Genomic DNA, 15771 nt, shown 5'->3' on the forward strand with positions numbered 1-15771 from the left:
GAACACACGTGCTTACCCAATTAAGCAAGAGTGGGTAGTAAGAATTATTTTTAATTATCGACAGTATTTCAGCTTATTTCTGTTGACAATGTGTAGTAAAATAAATAGGCCTAGCCTACAATCATTTAGACAGGAGTGAGGTGAAACCAGAACAAAGTTGTTATTAGCTAGCTGATCATTTTTATTAAATTGCATATGGCAGAAAATTAAGACTATTTGTTAATTTGTAATGCTACTTTTTAATATTGATATGATTATATACCAAAACAATGATCTGTAGTGTAAAAAATGTTTGGTAACTGTCAGATTACTATTGTATGTTTGACTGTTTTTTGTTTCCACTGCTACATTTTATTTATTTAAAGAAGTTTGATTACATTCTATTTTAGATTTGAAAGCACAATTGTTTTTTAAATAAATAAGAATTCAACACTTTACATTCATCTGTTATTTTGTCTTAGTTATGTTTAGTTAGTAAAGTCTGGTGCCTTTAGTCTCTTCAAGGAAGGTATAAGGTGGAAGATATACAGTTTATTATTAATTCAACAATAGTATCGGATCGGTATCGGGTATCGACAGATACACAAAGCCCAGGCATCGGTATCGGTATCGGGACTGAAAAAGTCGGATCGGTGCACCCCTATGACAGATAACCACCGCATCCAGAAACACAGAGATAGAATGTCATCTTGAAAAAGACGCAAGCTCTATCTGTGTAGCTCTTTTTAGAAGGACGCTCTCCTTGGTGCTAATGCACGCAGGGGGAGTGGTCGCGGCGACACAGTCAGGGAACCTAGTGCACCGAACCAGCTGTGAGAACAGCCTTTGTGTTTACTCTTACGAACAAAAAAAGAGAGATAGTATGAATACCACGCGACCCGCTGCTGTGCCGTCACACCAACACCGCCTGAAGAGATCCAATTACAAAAAGGCAGGCTCAGTCAGTTCCACTGCTATGTAGAGAGTGATTTCAGGACGAACCATCCACCACTCCGCTCCGAAGCAAAAAGCTGATTTGATGCAAGCACCTGTGCCTAATTTATATCCGCGCTGCGTGGCATGAGCAGCTGGTGCAATCATTGCATGCCAATGTCCATTGGCCTTTTAAGTTACACTGGAAGTAGATTGGCTCTAGCTAGCGAGATTCCTATTTGTCGGTCTCCGACATGGCGTCGGAGGTGACCGACTGAATGGGAACTGAGAATCTTACAACCACCCTCAGTCTGTTGTTCATATTGTTTCATTGTTAATATATTATCCAATGTGTTATTGTAGTTTTATAATCAGAAAAGCATTGCTCCACAATTCCTAAATTTTGATTGTGATTTTTTTTAAATGCTATCTGATTCTGTTTGGTCAATTGTCATTCTGTGGTCAAGTATTTTTTATAACAAATGCAACCAAACGAAGAATGCTAGAAACGTGGCTTTCAAATGAAAGATATCAAAGTTATCAAAGAGCACACCCATGTTCCTAACTGACAACAAAGACTTGACACAATATCCAGAGCTAGACCGTATTCTAGCTTACTATGTGCTGAGGTTTTTTGTCCAAAAATTTGAAACTCTGTTTTTTCAGAATTAAGCTGTAGGAAATTACTCGTCATCCAATTTTTTATGTCAGCTATGCATTCCGTTAATTTTGTGAATTGGTAAGTTTTTTCGGGATATGAAGAAATATAGAGATATCAGCATAACAGTGAAAATATACACAATATTATGAATATAACATGAGCAATATTTAAATTAGTAGCCAATAAATATGGGCGTTTCAATGACATGTTCTTAACTTGTGCCCTTTTCCAATCTGTACAATGAAAAACATGTTCACATTAGTAACATTTCCCAAGCAATAATAGATTCATAGGTTTATAGGGTTTTTCATTATTATTATAATTACACATCCACAGTTGCCAGCATGTACATCTTGAATGAATTAACAGGTATTTCTATGTTGATAAGGAAAACATGTTCTCTTTTATCTGCGGCCATTTTCAGTCTCATTCTTTTCAGGAGCACGAGTGAAGTGATTGATTTAAATGGACTCTTCATGATTTATTACTCATGCAGTATGGAAGAAACAATGTGAAGAACTTGTTTTATTAATGCAGTACTAGATTACATATTTAGTGCCTTATGAAATGCATTAATGTTTCTTTTTACAGTATTTCTTTGTATTTCTCTCTATCCACAGCCTGTGAGTTATATGCATTCTGCGGCGCTCTGTTTGGTATCTGCTCAATGATCACGCTGATGATTATTGCGGTAGATCGATACTTCGTGATCACTCGTCCTTTGGCCTCGATTGGTGTTATGTCACGCAAACGAGCCCTGGTGATACTCTCAGGTGCTTGGGCGTACTCTATGGGCTGGAGCCTGCCTCCATTCTTTGGATGGAGTAAGTGCTTACAACTTACATGGAGTCTTTTATCTAAGAGACAAGAGCATGTCATTTTAAAATTTGAGATTGAATAATATGTAAATTCCTCATTTGTTAAAAACGACAAACACAGAAAGAGAATTTTACCTCGTCATTTCAGATGCCCGCACATATACGCACAGCAGCATGTAATTGTATTTTATATTCACAGGTGCGTATGTTCCTGAAGGTCTGCTGACATCCTGTTCATGGGACTACATGACCTTCAGTCCTTCAGTACGCGCCTACACAATGCTGCTCTTTACATTTGTATTCTTCATCCCCCTCTTCGTCATCATGTTTTGCTACTTCTTCATCTTCAGGGCTATCCGTGATACCAACAGGCAAGTTCTTTTACTTTTTCTATGAGTGTGTTTGACCACAGGTCTGAACCAGAAAGAGGAAAAATACAGGGTTTTTTTGTAAAGGGGAATTGTATTATTTATCAAAAAGAGATCAATTTTAGATTAGTGCTGTTACGGTGTTCTTTACAAAAGACAAAGACGATCAAATATGTTTGTACACTTTGATGTATGTGCCGTCTCTTCCTGTGTGTACGGAATCTATCTTTTTGTTTACATGTCTGTATGATGGGAATAACAGAGCTGTGGGAAAAATCAATGGAGAAGGAGGACCCAGAGACTCTATCAAGAAGATCCACCGAATGAAAAATGAATGGAAGCTGGCAAAGATAGCACTCATAGTGATCCTGCTGTATGTCATCTCTTGGTCCCCATACTCTTGTGTAGCTCTTACTGCTTTTGCTGGGTAAGAATCAACAATGACAATAATGTCTTTCACCCACAATTCTTTGCTTTTATTACGTCCTTCTTGATGATGTTATTTAATTAGTGTTGACTTTAGTCAGAAGTGACTGAAAAAGCTAAATAATTTGACAGATAAACACACACTTCACTGTGCTTACACATGCTACTCACTGTTAGAGATTTCAGTTATTTGTTCAAACAGTACAAAGCCTGTCTATACTTTCATGGCAGAAATAAGTTATATTAAAAAGATCAGAGATAACTTTAAATTAAAGATACTAAGGCCCGGTTTCACAGACAGTGCTAAGATTAAGCCAGGATTAGCTTAGTTCAGTGAGGGCATCTAAGTAGCTTTTATTAACGTGCCTTAGAAAAAAGAACATTACTGGTGTGCATCTTGAGACAAAACAATGTGTATAATATAATATAATATAATATAATATAATATAATATAATTAATATAATTAATATAATATAATATAATATAATATAATATAATATAATATAATATAATATAATATAATATAATATAATTAATATAATATAATATAATATAATATAATATAATATAATATAATATAATATAATATATATAGGGTTTCTCAAACTGGGGGTTCATGAGTTGTTTGTGAGGGAACTGCAGGGTTTCATAAGTTGATAAAAAGCAAACAATTAAATCATAAAAATGTAAAATTCAAAATTTAAAAATGAAACATTTAATAAAAGATGAAATACTGGTTTCACTTTATTTTGATGGTCTCTTTAACACATTCTGTTGACTATATATTAAGTAATGTTGCACCTACATGTCTACTAACTCTAATTAGAGTATTAGTAGAGTATTAGTAGACCGATAGGGTTAGAATAAGTAGACATGTAGTTGCAAAGTTACTTTTAGTCTGTAGAATGTCTGTTGGTGGACCATCACAATAAAGAGCAGATATAAAGCAGAGAGTCTACTAATACTCTTATGAGAGTTAGTTGACATGTAGTTACAAAGTTACTTATAGTCAACAGAATGTTCAAAAGGGACCATAAAAATAAACTGTTACAGAAATATTTTATTTCTTTACCTGCATGTTAACATTAGAGAACAAAAAACAAGCAAATGTGTTGTTAAATGATTTAAATATTAATTTAAAATCTAATGGATACTTCAAGTAAATATTAGAATATTAGAAAAGTTATATTTATAATAATATAATATAAAAGAGAGAAAATGTGTCAGACTGTGAAAGAAATGCACTGCTCTGTTTTCATCAGACTTCCTTTGTCAGATTAATGATCACATGCACCACATACCTGCTGCTACATTTTCAAAGGACCAGAGTGTTTTACTCATTTACCACCTCTTTGTAATCTAGTATGTCTGTGTAGAACTGTGATGCGATGTCTTGCGGGATAGAAGAAAGTAACTCATTATAATGATGTGTAATGTTATGTCCTCTTACTCTTTCCACAGATACGCTGACATGCTCACACCCTACATGAACTCTGTACCTGCTGTGATTGCCAAAGCATCCGCCATCCACAACCCAATCATCTATGCCATCACTCACCCCAAGTACAGGTTTGTTGATGCTGAGCGTAAGCCTTTTTATAAAGAGCTCTCTATTCTGCTGCATTTAATACAAATTTACAGTATATTCATGGCTACTAGTTGCTGCGCATTCACAGTCATTTTAACAATTTATTACAATTGTTTGGTGATTATATACTGTGACTTCACAGTGAACAGTAGCACAAAATAACTGTGATTTAGCAGCATAGGGTTTTTGTTTCATAATTTGTTGTATTGTGACAGACAATTACTTAGCTTGCTTTGATTTTATGTTAAAATCCTGAATACACTCTAGTGCTCAAATATAGGGGTGGGTAAGATTTTGTAATTGTTTTTTACATTTCTACATTTAACTAAAAACAGTCAAATTGGGAAATATTATTACAAAATAACTAAATAATTACATTTTGAAATGTGATGGCAAAGTAGAATTTTCTGCATCACTACTCGTCTTCAGGATCACATGATCCTTCAGAAATCATTCCAATGTGCTGATTTGGTGCTCAAGAAACATTTAATATTATTATCAATATTGAAATCTTTTTTTTGATGAAAAGAAAGTTAAAAAAGAACAGCATTTATAAGAAGTATTTTGTAACATTATGAATGCCAGACACTTTTGATCAATTTAATGCATCCTTGCTGTATACAAGTATTCATTTATTTTCTTCGACCCAATCTTTCAAATGGTAGCGTATTTATTTTTTTGTATTTCATTGTAAGATAAATTCCTGTTAAATATTGTAAAATCCTGGCAATATTTTACATTGTGCACAAAAATAAGACCATGGCATCATATTAAGGCACTGAAGCACACCCGACTCAATAACCAGAAGCTCCGGTTTATTACACAGTAGGGCTGTGCAATTAATCGAATTTCGATTTCGATTTCGATTTTGCCTCCCAACGATCACCAAAATAGTACAATCGAGAAAAAACGATTATTTTGCCTTGCGTTCTGAATGAAACGCGCACGCGCTCATCCGCCCCTCCCGAAGCCACAAACTTTCTCAGATCGGGAGTCTCGTGTGCAGAATTTAAAAACTCGGCGCGAGTAAAGATGGCAGAAGGAGGGCAGTTACAGCAGCGTTTGGTGAGCAAAAAAAGCAAAACCAACTCCGTTGTCTGGGAACAGTTTGGCTTCGAGGAATCAGACGACGAGCAGAAACATGCTACGTGCAAGATTTGTATACATGGTAGTGGCTGCAACGCAAGGGAACATCACGAATTTGTTTTACCACTTGAAAATTAAACACAGAGTGACCTATGACAATCTAATAAAGAAACAAAAACTGACGAGAGCAGGGGTGCCGTGTAAACGTCCTTTTTTCCCCTCATATTTTTCAAATAATTCTCTCTTTGTAAACTTTGTTCAATGCATGCGAGTGCTGCCGTATGTTTGAATATGACCAGTCGTTTTCACCGTCATCACCCGGGTTTTGTGCCAGAAGACGAGAATGAGAAGCCGCGCGCAATGAGAAAATGTATCTCTGTGCTCTCATCCGAGAGCGCGCACACGTCTCTCAGCGCGCAAATATTGAGTTCTCTTTCAAGTCTTGCTCTTGAACGGACAAACTCACACAAAACGTATGTCAACATGTCCATCTTGATGAGTATCCTAGCAGACATAGTCTGTATATGCCTTAAGTGAACTTTATACAGTCGAGAAAGACGACGCATATCCGATCCGGATTGAATAGCTTTTGTAAGTTTAATAGGATTCATCTTTAATTTATGCACTCAAATATGCAATGCTATTTTACATTTGATACATTTCTGTACCTGAAAACTAATGTTAGACGTACCTGAAAAGCATATCTAGCCGAACCATATTGTTGATCTTATTTATTTGTGATTATCATTTTTACGTGAATACTTTTATACTTTGATTTGAATATATGTTATATTATTTATTTTAATAGATCAAAAAGTACAACAAATGTTACAATTTCAATTGAATTTTTGAAAGGTGTATTTTTAATAAATACAACACATTCCCAAAGTCATGTGAAATAATTGTGTTACATAATCGTGATTTCAATATTGACCAAAATAATCGTGATTATGATTTTTTCCATAATCGAGCAGCCCTATTACACAGCCTAGTTACCAATACAAAGAGACCTGTCCAGTGAAATGAAACATTGTTCCACAAACATGCAGGCTGCGTGCTTCAAGGCCAGGCAGAGCCAAATCGATCAGCGGCTTTGTGTAAAGAGTGCAAGCACAAGTACCATAAGATGACAGTGGTAGATTCTGACCTTTAAAAGTCAGATTTACTTCAGATTGATCTGCTCTGTATGCATTGGACCATGTGCTGCTTATAACAGATCTGTGTTCAGCTGCAAAAGAATAATACCTCATGATGAAGCATCTTAATATGAGGCCATCATTTACACATTCCTATATATAATGAGATCCTTTTAAAAGATTGATCTGGGGCCTGTACCATGATGGTCGCTGAACAAACTCAGGGTTACAGGATTAGTTTTTCGAGTTGACAAAACCAAACCAATCCAATCTGGCTTTGTTGGTACCATGATGCTGATCATTAGCTTTCTCTGTCATCTCAGGCTTTGATCCTGACTTTGTGGAGTGCATGCACATGAAAGTATGACATCAGCAGTGAACAGCCAATCACATGCCTTTCAACACAGAGAAAGTGTGACTAATTTCTCGCGAGAGAGCCAACGTGATTCCAAACTCTTTTGCTAAAGATTAAGAGATTGAAGTATATAAAGAAATGAAATGCATTTACACAGAAGAAAATGCTTTTCCATGAAAGAGGATAAATAAAGAAAATATCTTGCTATTAGTGCAAGTGAAAGTTGTGAATTCAGTTTATATATTTGATATATATAGATACATACACTACCGGTCAAAAGTTTTAGAACGGTAAGATTTTTTCATGTTTTAAAAGAAGACTCTTATGCTCACCAAGGCTTCATTTATGTTATAAAAAAAAAAAACTAATATTGTGAAATATTATTAAAATGTAAAATAACTGTTTTCTATTTTAAAATATAATTTATTCCTGTGATCAATGCTGAATTTTCAGCATCATTACTCTAGTTGTCAGTGTCACATGATCCTTCAGAAATCAACATAATATGATGATTTGATGCTCAACAAACATTTATGATTATTATCCATGTTATAAGCAGTTGTGTAAAACAATTTTTTTTTTTTGGATTCTTTGATAAATAGAAAGTTCAAAAGAACGGTATTTATCTGAAATAGAAATCTTTTGCAACGTTGTACTACCATTCAAAGGGTTTGGGTCTGTAAGAATTTTTTTTTTTTTTGGGAAAGAACTTCAGCAACGATGCATTAAATTGATCAAGTGACAGTATAGACATTTATAATGTTGCAAAAGCTTTATATACACAAAATCTGTAAAATTGTACACAACTGTTTTCAACACTAATAATAATAATAATAATAATAAATGTTTCATAAGCAGCAAATCGGCATATTAGAATGATTTCTTAAGGATCATGTGACTCTTAAGACTGGAGTTGAAGTACACATTTTTAAAGCTTTATTTATTGTACAGTTTATTACATATGTGTATATATTTATATTCATTAAAACTAAATGCTTAATCATTTTTAATTAATACAATTATTTAGTTTATTGCATCAGACATGTCACTTTGCTCACAGCTGATTGGTTCAAATTGAGTTTGAGATTTCTTATCCCGAACATAACCTGCTCCGGAGCAGGTTAGCTGAGGAGCTTAAGTTACTATGACGATGAACACAGCTAAAAGCCAAGCCACTTTCATGGTACCTAAAACCCAGGATTGACACAATCTAAACTGAAACTTACCTGGCTAGCCAGCAAAACTGGCTTCATAGTACAGACCCCTGTACTGCCAATTCTGGTTTTGACATAAAACACAATAAACAAATAATATTCCCTCGCCCCAATTAATCATAAAGGATGTTTTTTATGTTTTATTTTTAAAAGGTAACTATTATTTAATTTACAACTATGTCGATCAACATGAACCATATGAACCATAAAGAATGGGTTTAAAAAAAATAGAAGGTTACTTTTATTTCATCGACAACAATGAAAGTCAATGTAAATTGCAGTTTGGGGTTTCCTCTTTCAATTTTCCTGCCATTCTTTCACAAATCACCTCTTGCTCTCTCTCTCTCTCTCTCCCTCTCTCCCTCTCCCAGGTCTGCCATTGCAAAGTACATACCGTTTCTGGGAGTGCTGCTGTGTGTACCTCATAGAGACCGCTTTGCCAGCAGTAGCTTTATGTCCACACGACGCTCCACTTTGACGAGCCAGTCCTCTGAAACCAGCAGCATGCACCGCGCTGGGAAGGCACGCTTGTCCTCGGTGTCTGACAGCGAGTCGGTAAGAAAGCACCTTTAGACCAGAAGAGTCATCCTTAACTTACATTGTTTAAAAATATTGATTTATAAAGAAAACAGATTTGTTCCTAATTCTGAGTATCTGAAGGCTGTGTAGACTAGTCCACTGGTAGTGTACATAGAAATTTACTCTTTCCCTGCCATTGACTGAATTTTCCAGCTGTCTGTGTTTTTACTGTTATATGGTAGTGGGCTCATCTACTGAAATAGTACAGAATCTCTGGATCAAAACACAGGTGAAGAAGCAGCAGAAATAAGTGGTAGAAGATTGTTTACGCAAATGTAAAACAACGTGATCATCATTAAACAGCATATAAATCAAAACTGCCTTATGTTACCGAGAAAGAGTTAACAACTGTGAAGCTTTGGGGGTGTTGATGGACTCAATGTTTTGATCTAGTCTGTGTTTTGATCATCTGTGTTTTGATCATCATTCTGAATCCGATCTGGACGTAGTCTTTGACAAAAATGCAATTTTCTCAGCATTTTGTTTAAAAAAACAAAAACTTGCCCACATTCAAGTGTTGATAATAAAGGAGGTATGCAGCTAGAATAAAATTGTTTTTAAAATGGAAAGAGTTGAAGTACAGTTAAAGGTATATTTCAAGTATAAAATCTAATAATTAATAGGAACATAGTCTAGTATTATACTTAAAGTGCAAAAATAATAAATAAATAGTAAACTATAAGTAGGATGTTATGTTCACTTTAAGAAACTTATGAGTATACTAGTAGTTTACTGAGAGTACACGTCAAAGTATACTTTCATAAACTAAAAAATTTACTAAAATAGTAAACTACTAGTATACTTATAAGTTCACTTGTAGCATAGATGCTGTACAAATGAGAAACAGAGTTTCCAATTTAGTCCTAAGCAGTATAGAAATAGTACACTTACAAGTTTACTACTAGTACATTGATATTAGTATACTTACTACATAAAGTATACTTAAAATATAAGTATAAGTATTTACTTAAGTATACTTCTTTTTCGAAAGAGCACGCCAAAATGAAAATTCTGTCATCATTTACTCACCCTTGTTCCAAACCTTTATTACAATTTGTCCATTGTATGGACAAAAAATACAATGGAAGTCAATGGGAAATGTTGGATCAGCACTCAGTGTTTGTTGTGTATGGACAGGGATGGACGGACACAGAGGCAGATCTATCCAGCTCGAGTTCACGGCCTGCTAGTCGTCAGGTCTCGTCTGACATCCGTAAAGATTTGTCTGATATCAAGCACTCCAGCTCCCTGAGGCTGAAAGTCAAGAGCAGAGATTCGGGTGTCTTCGACAGAAGCTCAGCTCAGAATCTGGCTGAGCCAAGCGTGAACCGGACCTGTGCGTACATCAGTGTAAGTATGAGTCTTCAAAAAGTGTTATATCTCACCTCATTAATCAGAAGCTTCTCAGCTCACTCAGCGCTCCTTGATTTATGAAATTAGGAAGCCCACATTAATTTTAGAGAGGAAGCGACTCCATCAGATTTAAAATTCATATGGAAATTTCATTCCATCCTTCATATCTTGAAGTTCACAGCCCTGGTTTCAGCCAGTGTACTTCAGTGACAAATGACAAGAGTACTCAAAAGTGTGCATGGTTGTATGTGCTAATGATGACTGTACATTAAGTTTAAGGGAGATTTGTACTTCTTTCACTGGCTTTTCTCTTAGATGTAGTGGAGCTATCACTTTTTGAGATCTACACATAGCTGTACTTGCTCAGCAGATGAAGATGGGATTTTTAATTCAGCTTCATGGTACTCCTGCTCAATAATGATGAATTTTCCTTTTCACTTGAATGATAAATCATGAGGGAACATTGTCATAAATTACTATTATTATCGAAAGCTGTACTAAAAATACCAGACAGAGTTTCATGCACTGAATCTTCACAACTGAATCTTCAGCACGGAACATTCAGTGTGATCATTATAGTCTGTTTCCTGATGGAATTACCCTTTGAGACACTTCTTTTTAGTGAATCAGAAACATACAGTGCAACCAGTGTAGCCTGATTCTCAAATAATTGACTGATTAAAATGGTACCATTAGTGAATTAAACACGATGAGAATCAACTAGTATACAAACAGTCAATCAGTCTAGTCCGATTCCTAAATGAATGAAAAACAAAATCAGAAACATACAGCACAACCAGTGCAGTCCAAGTTGTAGAACAAACAACCCCTACAAGCCATTTATTTATGTAGTCTGATTCCAGAACGAATGACTCTTAAGAGCTGGTTCCTTTTAGTGAATCAGTCAAATACAACCAGTGCAGTCCAATTTACAGAACGACTGACTCTTAAGAGCATCTACTTTTCAGTGAATCAGAAACATACAGTGCAACCAGTGTAGTCCAGTTCCCAAATGAATGACTCCTAATCTTGAATTAATGACTCTAATGTATCAGTTATTTTGTTTTCCTGCTGTCCTAGGCTAAAAACAGCATTTTTGTCTCCTCTAAATGAAATCACATTGCATGACCTTAAAAATTTTCCATAAATCTCAGAATTCTATCTTTGATTTTTATGAATTCTGACGATATGACAACAAGCTGCCAAATGTTTTCTTTCAAATGAGTCTACAATGTTTGAAATCCAAAGGCTTCATGAACTATGTATTTTAATTTAGGTAACATTATGCCATTTCCTGGATTTGGGTTTCAAATGGGGACACAAGTTAACAGCTTATGGTTTTGTTGTGTTCAATAATGCAATATATCGTTACCGCGAATCCTTTTGGCCACAATAACCGAGGTGTGAAAACTCTGATATTGTGACAGCCCTAGTTATAACATTTTTTGTTTATTTTATTTTAAACTATAATCATATGGTTTGTGGCACTTTATAATTTGGCATTTTAGATGTTTGTTTTTTTTGTCTGAACAGGCTAGTGACCCATTTTTGGATTGCAACCCACCATTTGAGAACCACTGATCTACTTCACTGAAGTGATTGTACAACATAAGAGAGTAATAGACACGCAATAACACTCATGTTAATAGACTGAAACAAATCCTAAGGATTTGTCAACAGGATATATAATGTAGCATTGTTTCTAGTTTCCAGTCACAGACACTTGATTCTATTAAAAGATCTGCTAGCACGTTACCATTTTTAAACGAAAAGAACTCCAATCAAATTGATTCCGCTTGTAAAAGCTCCTTTTGACAATATTATTTTAATGCACATAGGCCAGTAGATCAAGAAAAAGATGCAGATGGTACAGTGTGGTTCAGTGCACAAGAGGTTTCTTCAAAGAGCAGGCTTGAATGAGGGTCCATTACATTGAGATTAAGCCTGCTTTAATTCTCCTGCCCTAATCTGCTGGTTTTAGAGAGATAATCCCCATAAACAGAAGCTCATCCCATGTCATCAAGATGAACAGCATCAGTGTGTCCACTGGGTGGCACCTTCTGCTCTGCCCTTCCACCTTTTTTTTTTTTTGACTGGTCACAGTCCATTTAAACACTAGAAGGATGTGTGAACTTAATCAGTGATTAAATATCTTAACTTTAAGAATGAGAAAGAGAAGTGTTGAACTATGCAACTATGGCAAACCCTCATAATCGTAAATTTCATTCTTATCTCCTCTCTCCCGCTTTCAGACGGTAGACGACAAAGATGAGATCTCCATGGCCGAGGTCAGTCTATCCAGTTGTCTCTCGTCCTCTGTAAGTGCTCTTTTCGGACGGGATTTGTTTTTTAAATGATGTTTGAGTTACAATAATTAACATAGGATCCCTGTCACTTAGTGTACTAATTCAAATGGGATTGAGATTGTAGTTATTAACATGGCATTGTTTGTTTCTGAGCATTAACAGAAGGTCACATACATCACAAAAACACTGACATTTATTGTTTTACTATTTTAATTAATTGTTATTGTTACTAAAGGTCCTTTTTTCAACAAAGGTCAAATATAGGAGGAGAAATGTGGTGACAATAATCAGGGGCGGGGCTAGCAATTTTGGGCCCTACGAAAGAATATGATGTTGGGCCCTCTATACCGCACCAACCTAGCTATCCAAAATCTTTGTCTGAAATTGAATAATACTGACCAATTAAGCTCTGCTCGCTCAACCCAGAATACCACAAATGGCGGATGAAACATTGATTAAAATTAAGATATAATTTATACAAAACAAAACTTAATGAAGTGGTCACAATCATGTCTGACCCACTCCATGTCTCCTGGCATTGCGCATCTATTACATTACTACTAGTACTGTTACTACTTATAAAACCAATCTCTGGGGGCCCCAAAAGTGTGTGGGCCCTTAGAATCGTCCTAACTCCCCCCCCCCCCCCCCCCCCCCTTAGCAGCGCCCCTGACAATAATTATACACAGATATTCCTATCAGGACTGGAGTAGATTACTCAAGAGGTTGCTGAAAAACAATAGGTAATTTTCTCTGAAATCTTTTTTTGAGGTGGTGTTAAAAAAACAGACAAGTTCGATTCATATGGAATTAAAATCACTAAATCCATCTTTTTCTAACCTCCTTAGGGAACACTAGTCCCATCCAAATAGGTCTAATATTGATATTACAGCCATTCAGGTCCATTGGTGTATGTTGCTATTTATTAATCTGTTTAATTGTGCTCTTTGCGTACATTTTTAATGCAGTAATGAAGATGTTTGGTCCAACAAAATAAGCATAAGCAGTTTCTCACATTCTGAGCGAGAAAACAGATCTTCAGAGAGACGAGATACACAAATGCCAGACTTTAACATGTGAAACCAACCCACATGAGGTCAAATTAGGCATCTAAATTTGTTTTGTGCTCAGATGCTGTAGTGTGGATCAGAGAGGCCGGTCACAGTCACCCCAGTGTGTCATTATTAATAGCAATAGTGACTAGAACCCAGCGATGGCAGGAAGCAAACAAAGTCCAGAAAGTTCTCAAGCAGATCAAGCTGAAAAAACTCATGTTGCTGAGCATCAACATGACTATGGCAGGATTTGTTTTCAGTGCACTGGGAATTTTCATTGATCCCTCTGCAACAAGCAAGTCCTATACCTGCTCACGCACTCCCGGCCTATTCTCATTTGAATCAATTTTTTTTGTATGTTGGTGTATATACTGAATTTATTTTACATTTTTGTATCAACCTGGTCTCACAGAATTCCGTGAAATGAACACGGGCCCCTTAACTCAAAATCCGTGGAAGTTTCACGGAATCGCCGAAAATTCCGCTATGGGTCCACGGAAGTGATGCCTATGTAACTTCAGTCAATGACAGTAAAAAGTAGATATGATTTTATGAATATTTATGGGCTACTTTTATATTTTGGAGCAACTAACTCCACTCCTACCCTAAACCTACCCACTCTCAACAATATAAAACACATAACAGGCAAATACAAGTACAGTCACAGGTATTTATTGCAAAAACTGACCAAAAACAGCATAAAAGTATTAACTCATGTTGCATTCCAAGTCTTCTGAAGTCACACGATGTCTTCATGTAAAGAACAGAGTTGATCTTAATGTTTTAAACGCTAAAATGATGATCCCGCCGCTCCGTGAAAACACTCATTCATATCTCATTCAAATAATACACATGAGTCGACTCTTTAGCGTGACGCAATCTGTCACAAGACATACGACAGCCAATGCTGTCAAAGCTGACGTAACGTTTCTTCCGGTGGTAAAATTTGAAATGTGTTTTTGATCTTTGGCGTATGGACTGACGCTGCTGATCGCTTTTGGGGATTTTCTTCACACAAATTAATCGTTTGGCCTCGGAACACTTGGAATATTTGTACTTTTTGAATAAATAGTGCCTGCTGTCATATCTGCCTGTTATATCCTGTTTTTTATAATACACAAATAGGTTTATGGAAGGGATTGGGTTAGGTGTTCAGAACGTGTCTAAATGCTGTAAATAAATAAAAATTGAAAATATTTATAAATAAAATTATGCTGGCTGATTAAATCGAGAATCACACTCCATGTCATAATGGCAAAAATCATAGTTTCATGATAATAACCATGCCCAACGCGTCTGTATACGGTCATTGACTTACATAGGCATCACTTCCGTGGACCCATCACGGAATCTTCTGCGATTCTGTGAAACTCCCACGGATTTTGAGTTAAGGGGCCTGTGTTCATTTCACGGAATTTTGTGAGATCAGGTTTTTGCATATATATAAAAGATCATGTGGCATTGAAGACTGGAGTAATGGCTGCTATAAATTCAACTTTACCCAGAGGAAAAAATTGCTTTTCCGATGCTCAGGAGTGTATTCTCAAATATCTCTCATTTTAGTATCAACAGTGTCTCAGATGTTTTTCCTAAAATTCCTTAGGAGAAATTAAGGTAAACACAACTGAGACAAGAGAAATGTCTGAGAGAAAGGAGTCTGAGGAGTCCACAGAATGGGCTGTGAGAAACATGGGAGACCCTGTTGAAAAAAAACATATGCTGGTTAGGTATGTTTTGAAGAATGGCAGCTGGTTTGAATTTTTAGTTGGCCATGAGCTGGTTTAACCTGGTCCTGAGCTGGAGCTAATTTCTTAGGACCCGCACATGACCAGCTAAGGACCAGCTTAAACCATCTCAAACCAGCTGCCATGCTTCAAAACATACCTAACCAGCATATGCAGGTTTTTCAACAG

General features: G+C 36.0%; 1 protein-coding gene across 5 annotated transcripts in view; it reads left to right on the plus strand.

Moving 5' to 3' along the window:
* opn4b (opsin 4b) overlaps nt 1-15771 on the plus strand; it is a 50148-nt gene that overhangs the window by 21173 nt on the left and 13204 nt on the right. For 3 of the 5 annotated variants that reach the window (XR_013815305.1, XM_079800998.1, XM_079800999.1), the window contains 7 exons: nt 2194-2397; nt 2591-2762; nt 3022-3186; nt 4648-4755; nt 8937-9120; nt 10282-10494; nt 12750-12785. Coding sequence is in view for 3 of the 5 variants with exons in the window: in XM_079800998.1 (XP_079657124.1) it covers nt 2194-2397; nt 2591-2762; nt 3022-3186; nt 4648-4755; nt 8937-9120; nt 10282-10494; nt 12750-12785 (1082 nt within the window). In the remaining 2 variants the exon portion in view is untranslated. Of the gene's footprint in view, nt 1-2193; nt 2398-2590; nt 2763-3021; nt 3187-4647; nt 4756-8936; nt 9121-10281; nt 10495-12749; nt 12816-15771 lie in introns of all 5 variants that reach the window. The other 2 variants (XR_013815304.1, XM_079800997.1) reach the window with 1 other exon arrangement.

The sequence above is a fragment of the Gobio gobio genome (assembly GCF_949357685.1).
Source record: "Gobio gobio genome assembly, chromosome: 20".
Taxonomy (NCBI): Eukaryota; Metazoa; Chordata; class Actinopteri; order Cypriniformes; family Gobionidae; genus Gobio; species Gobio gobio.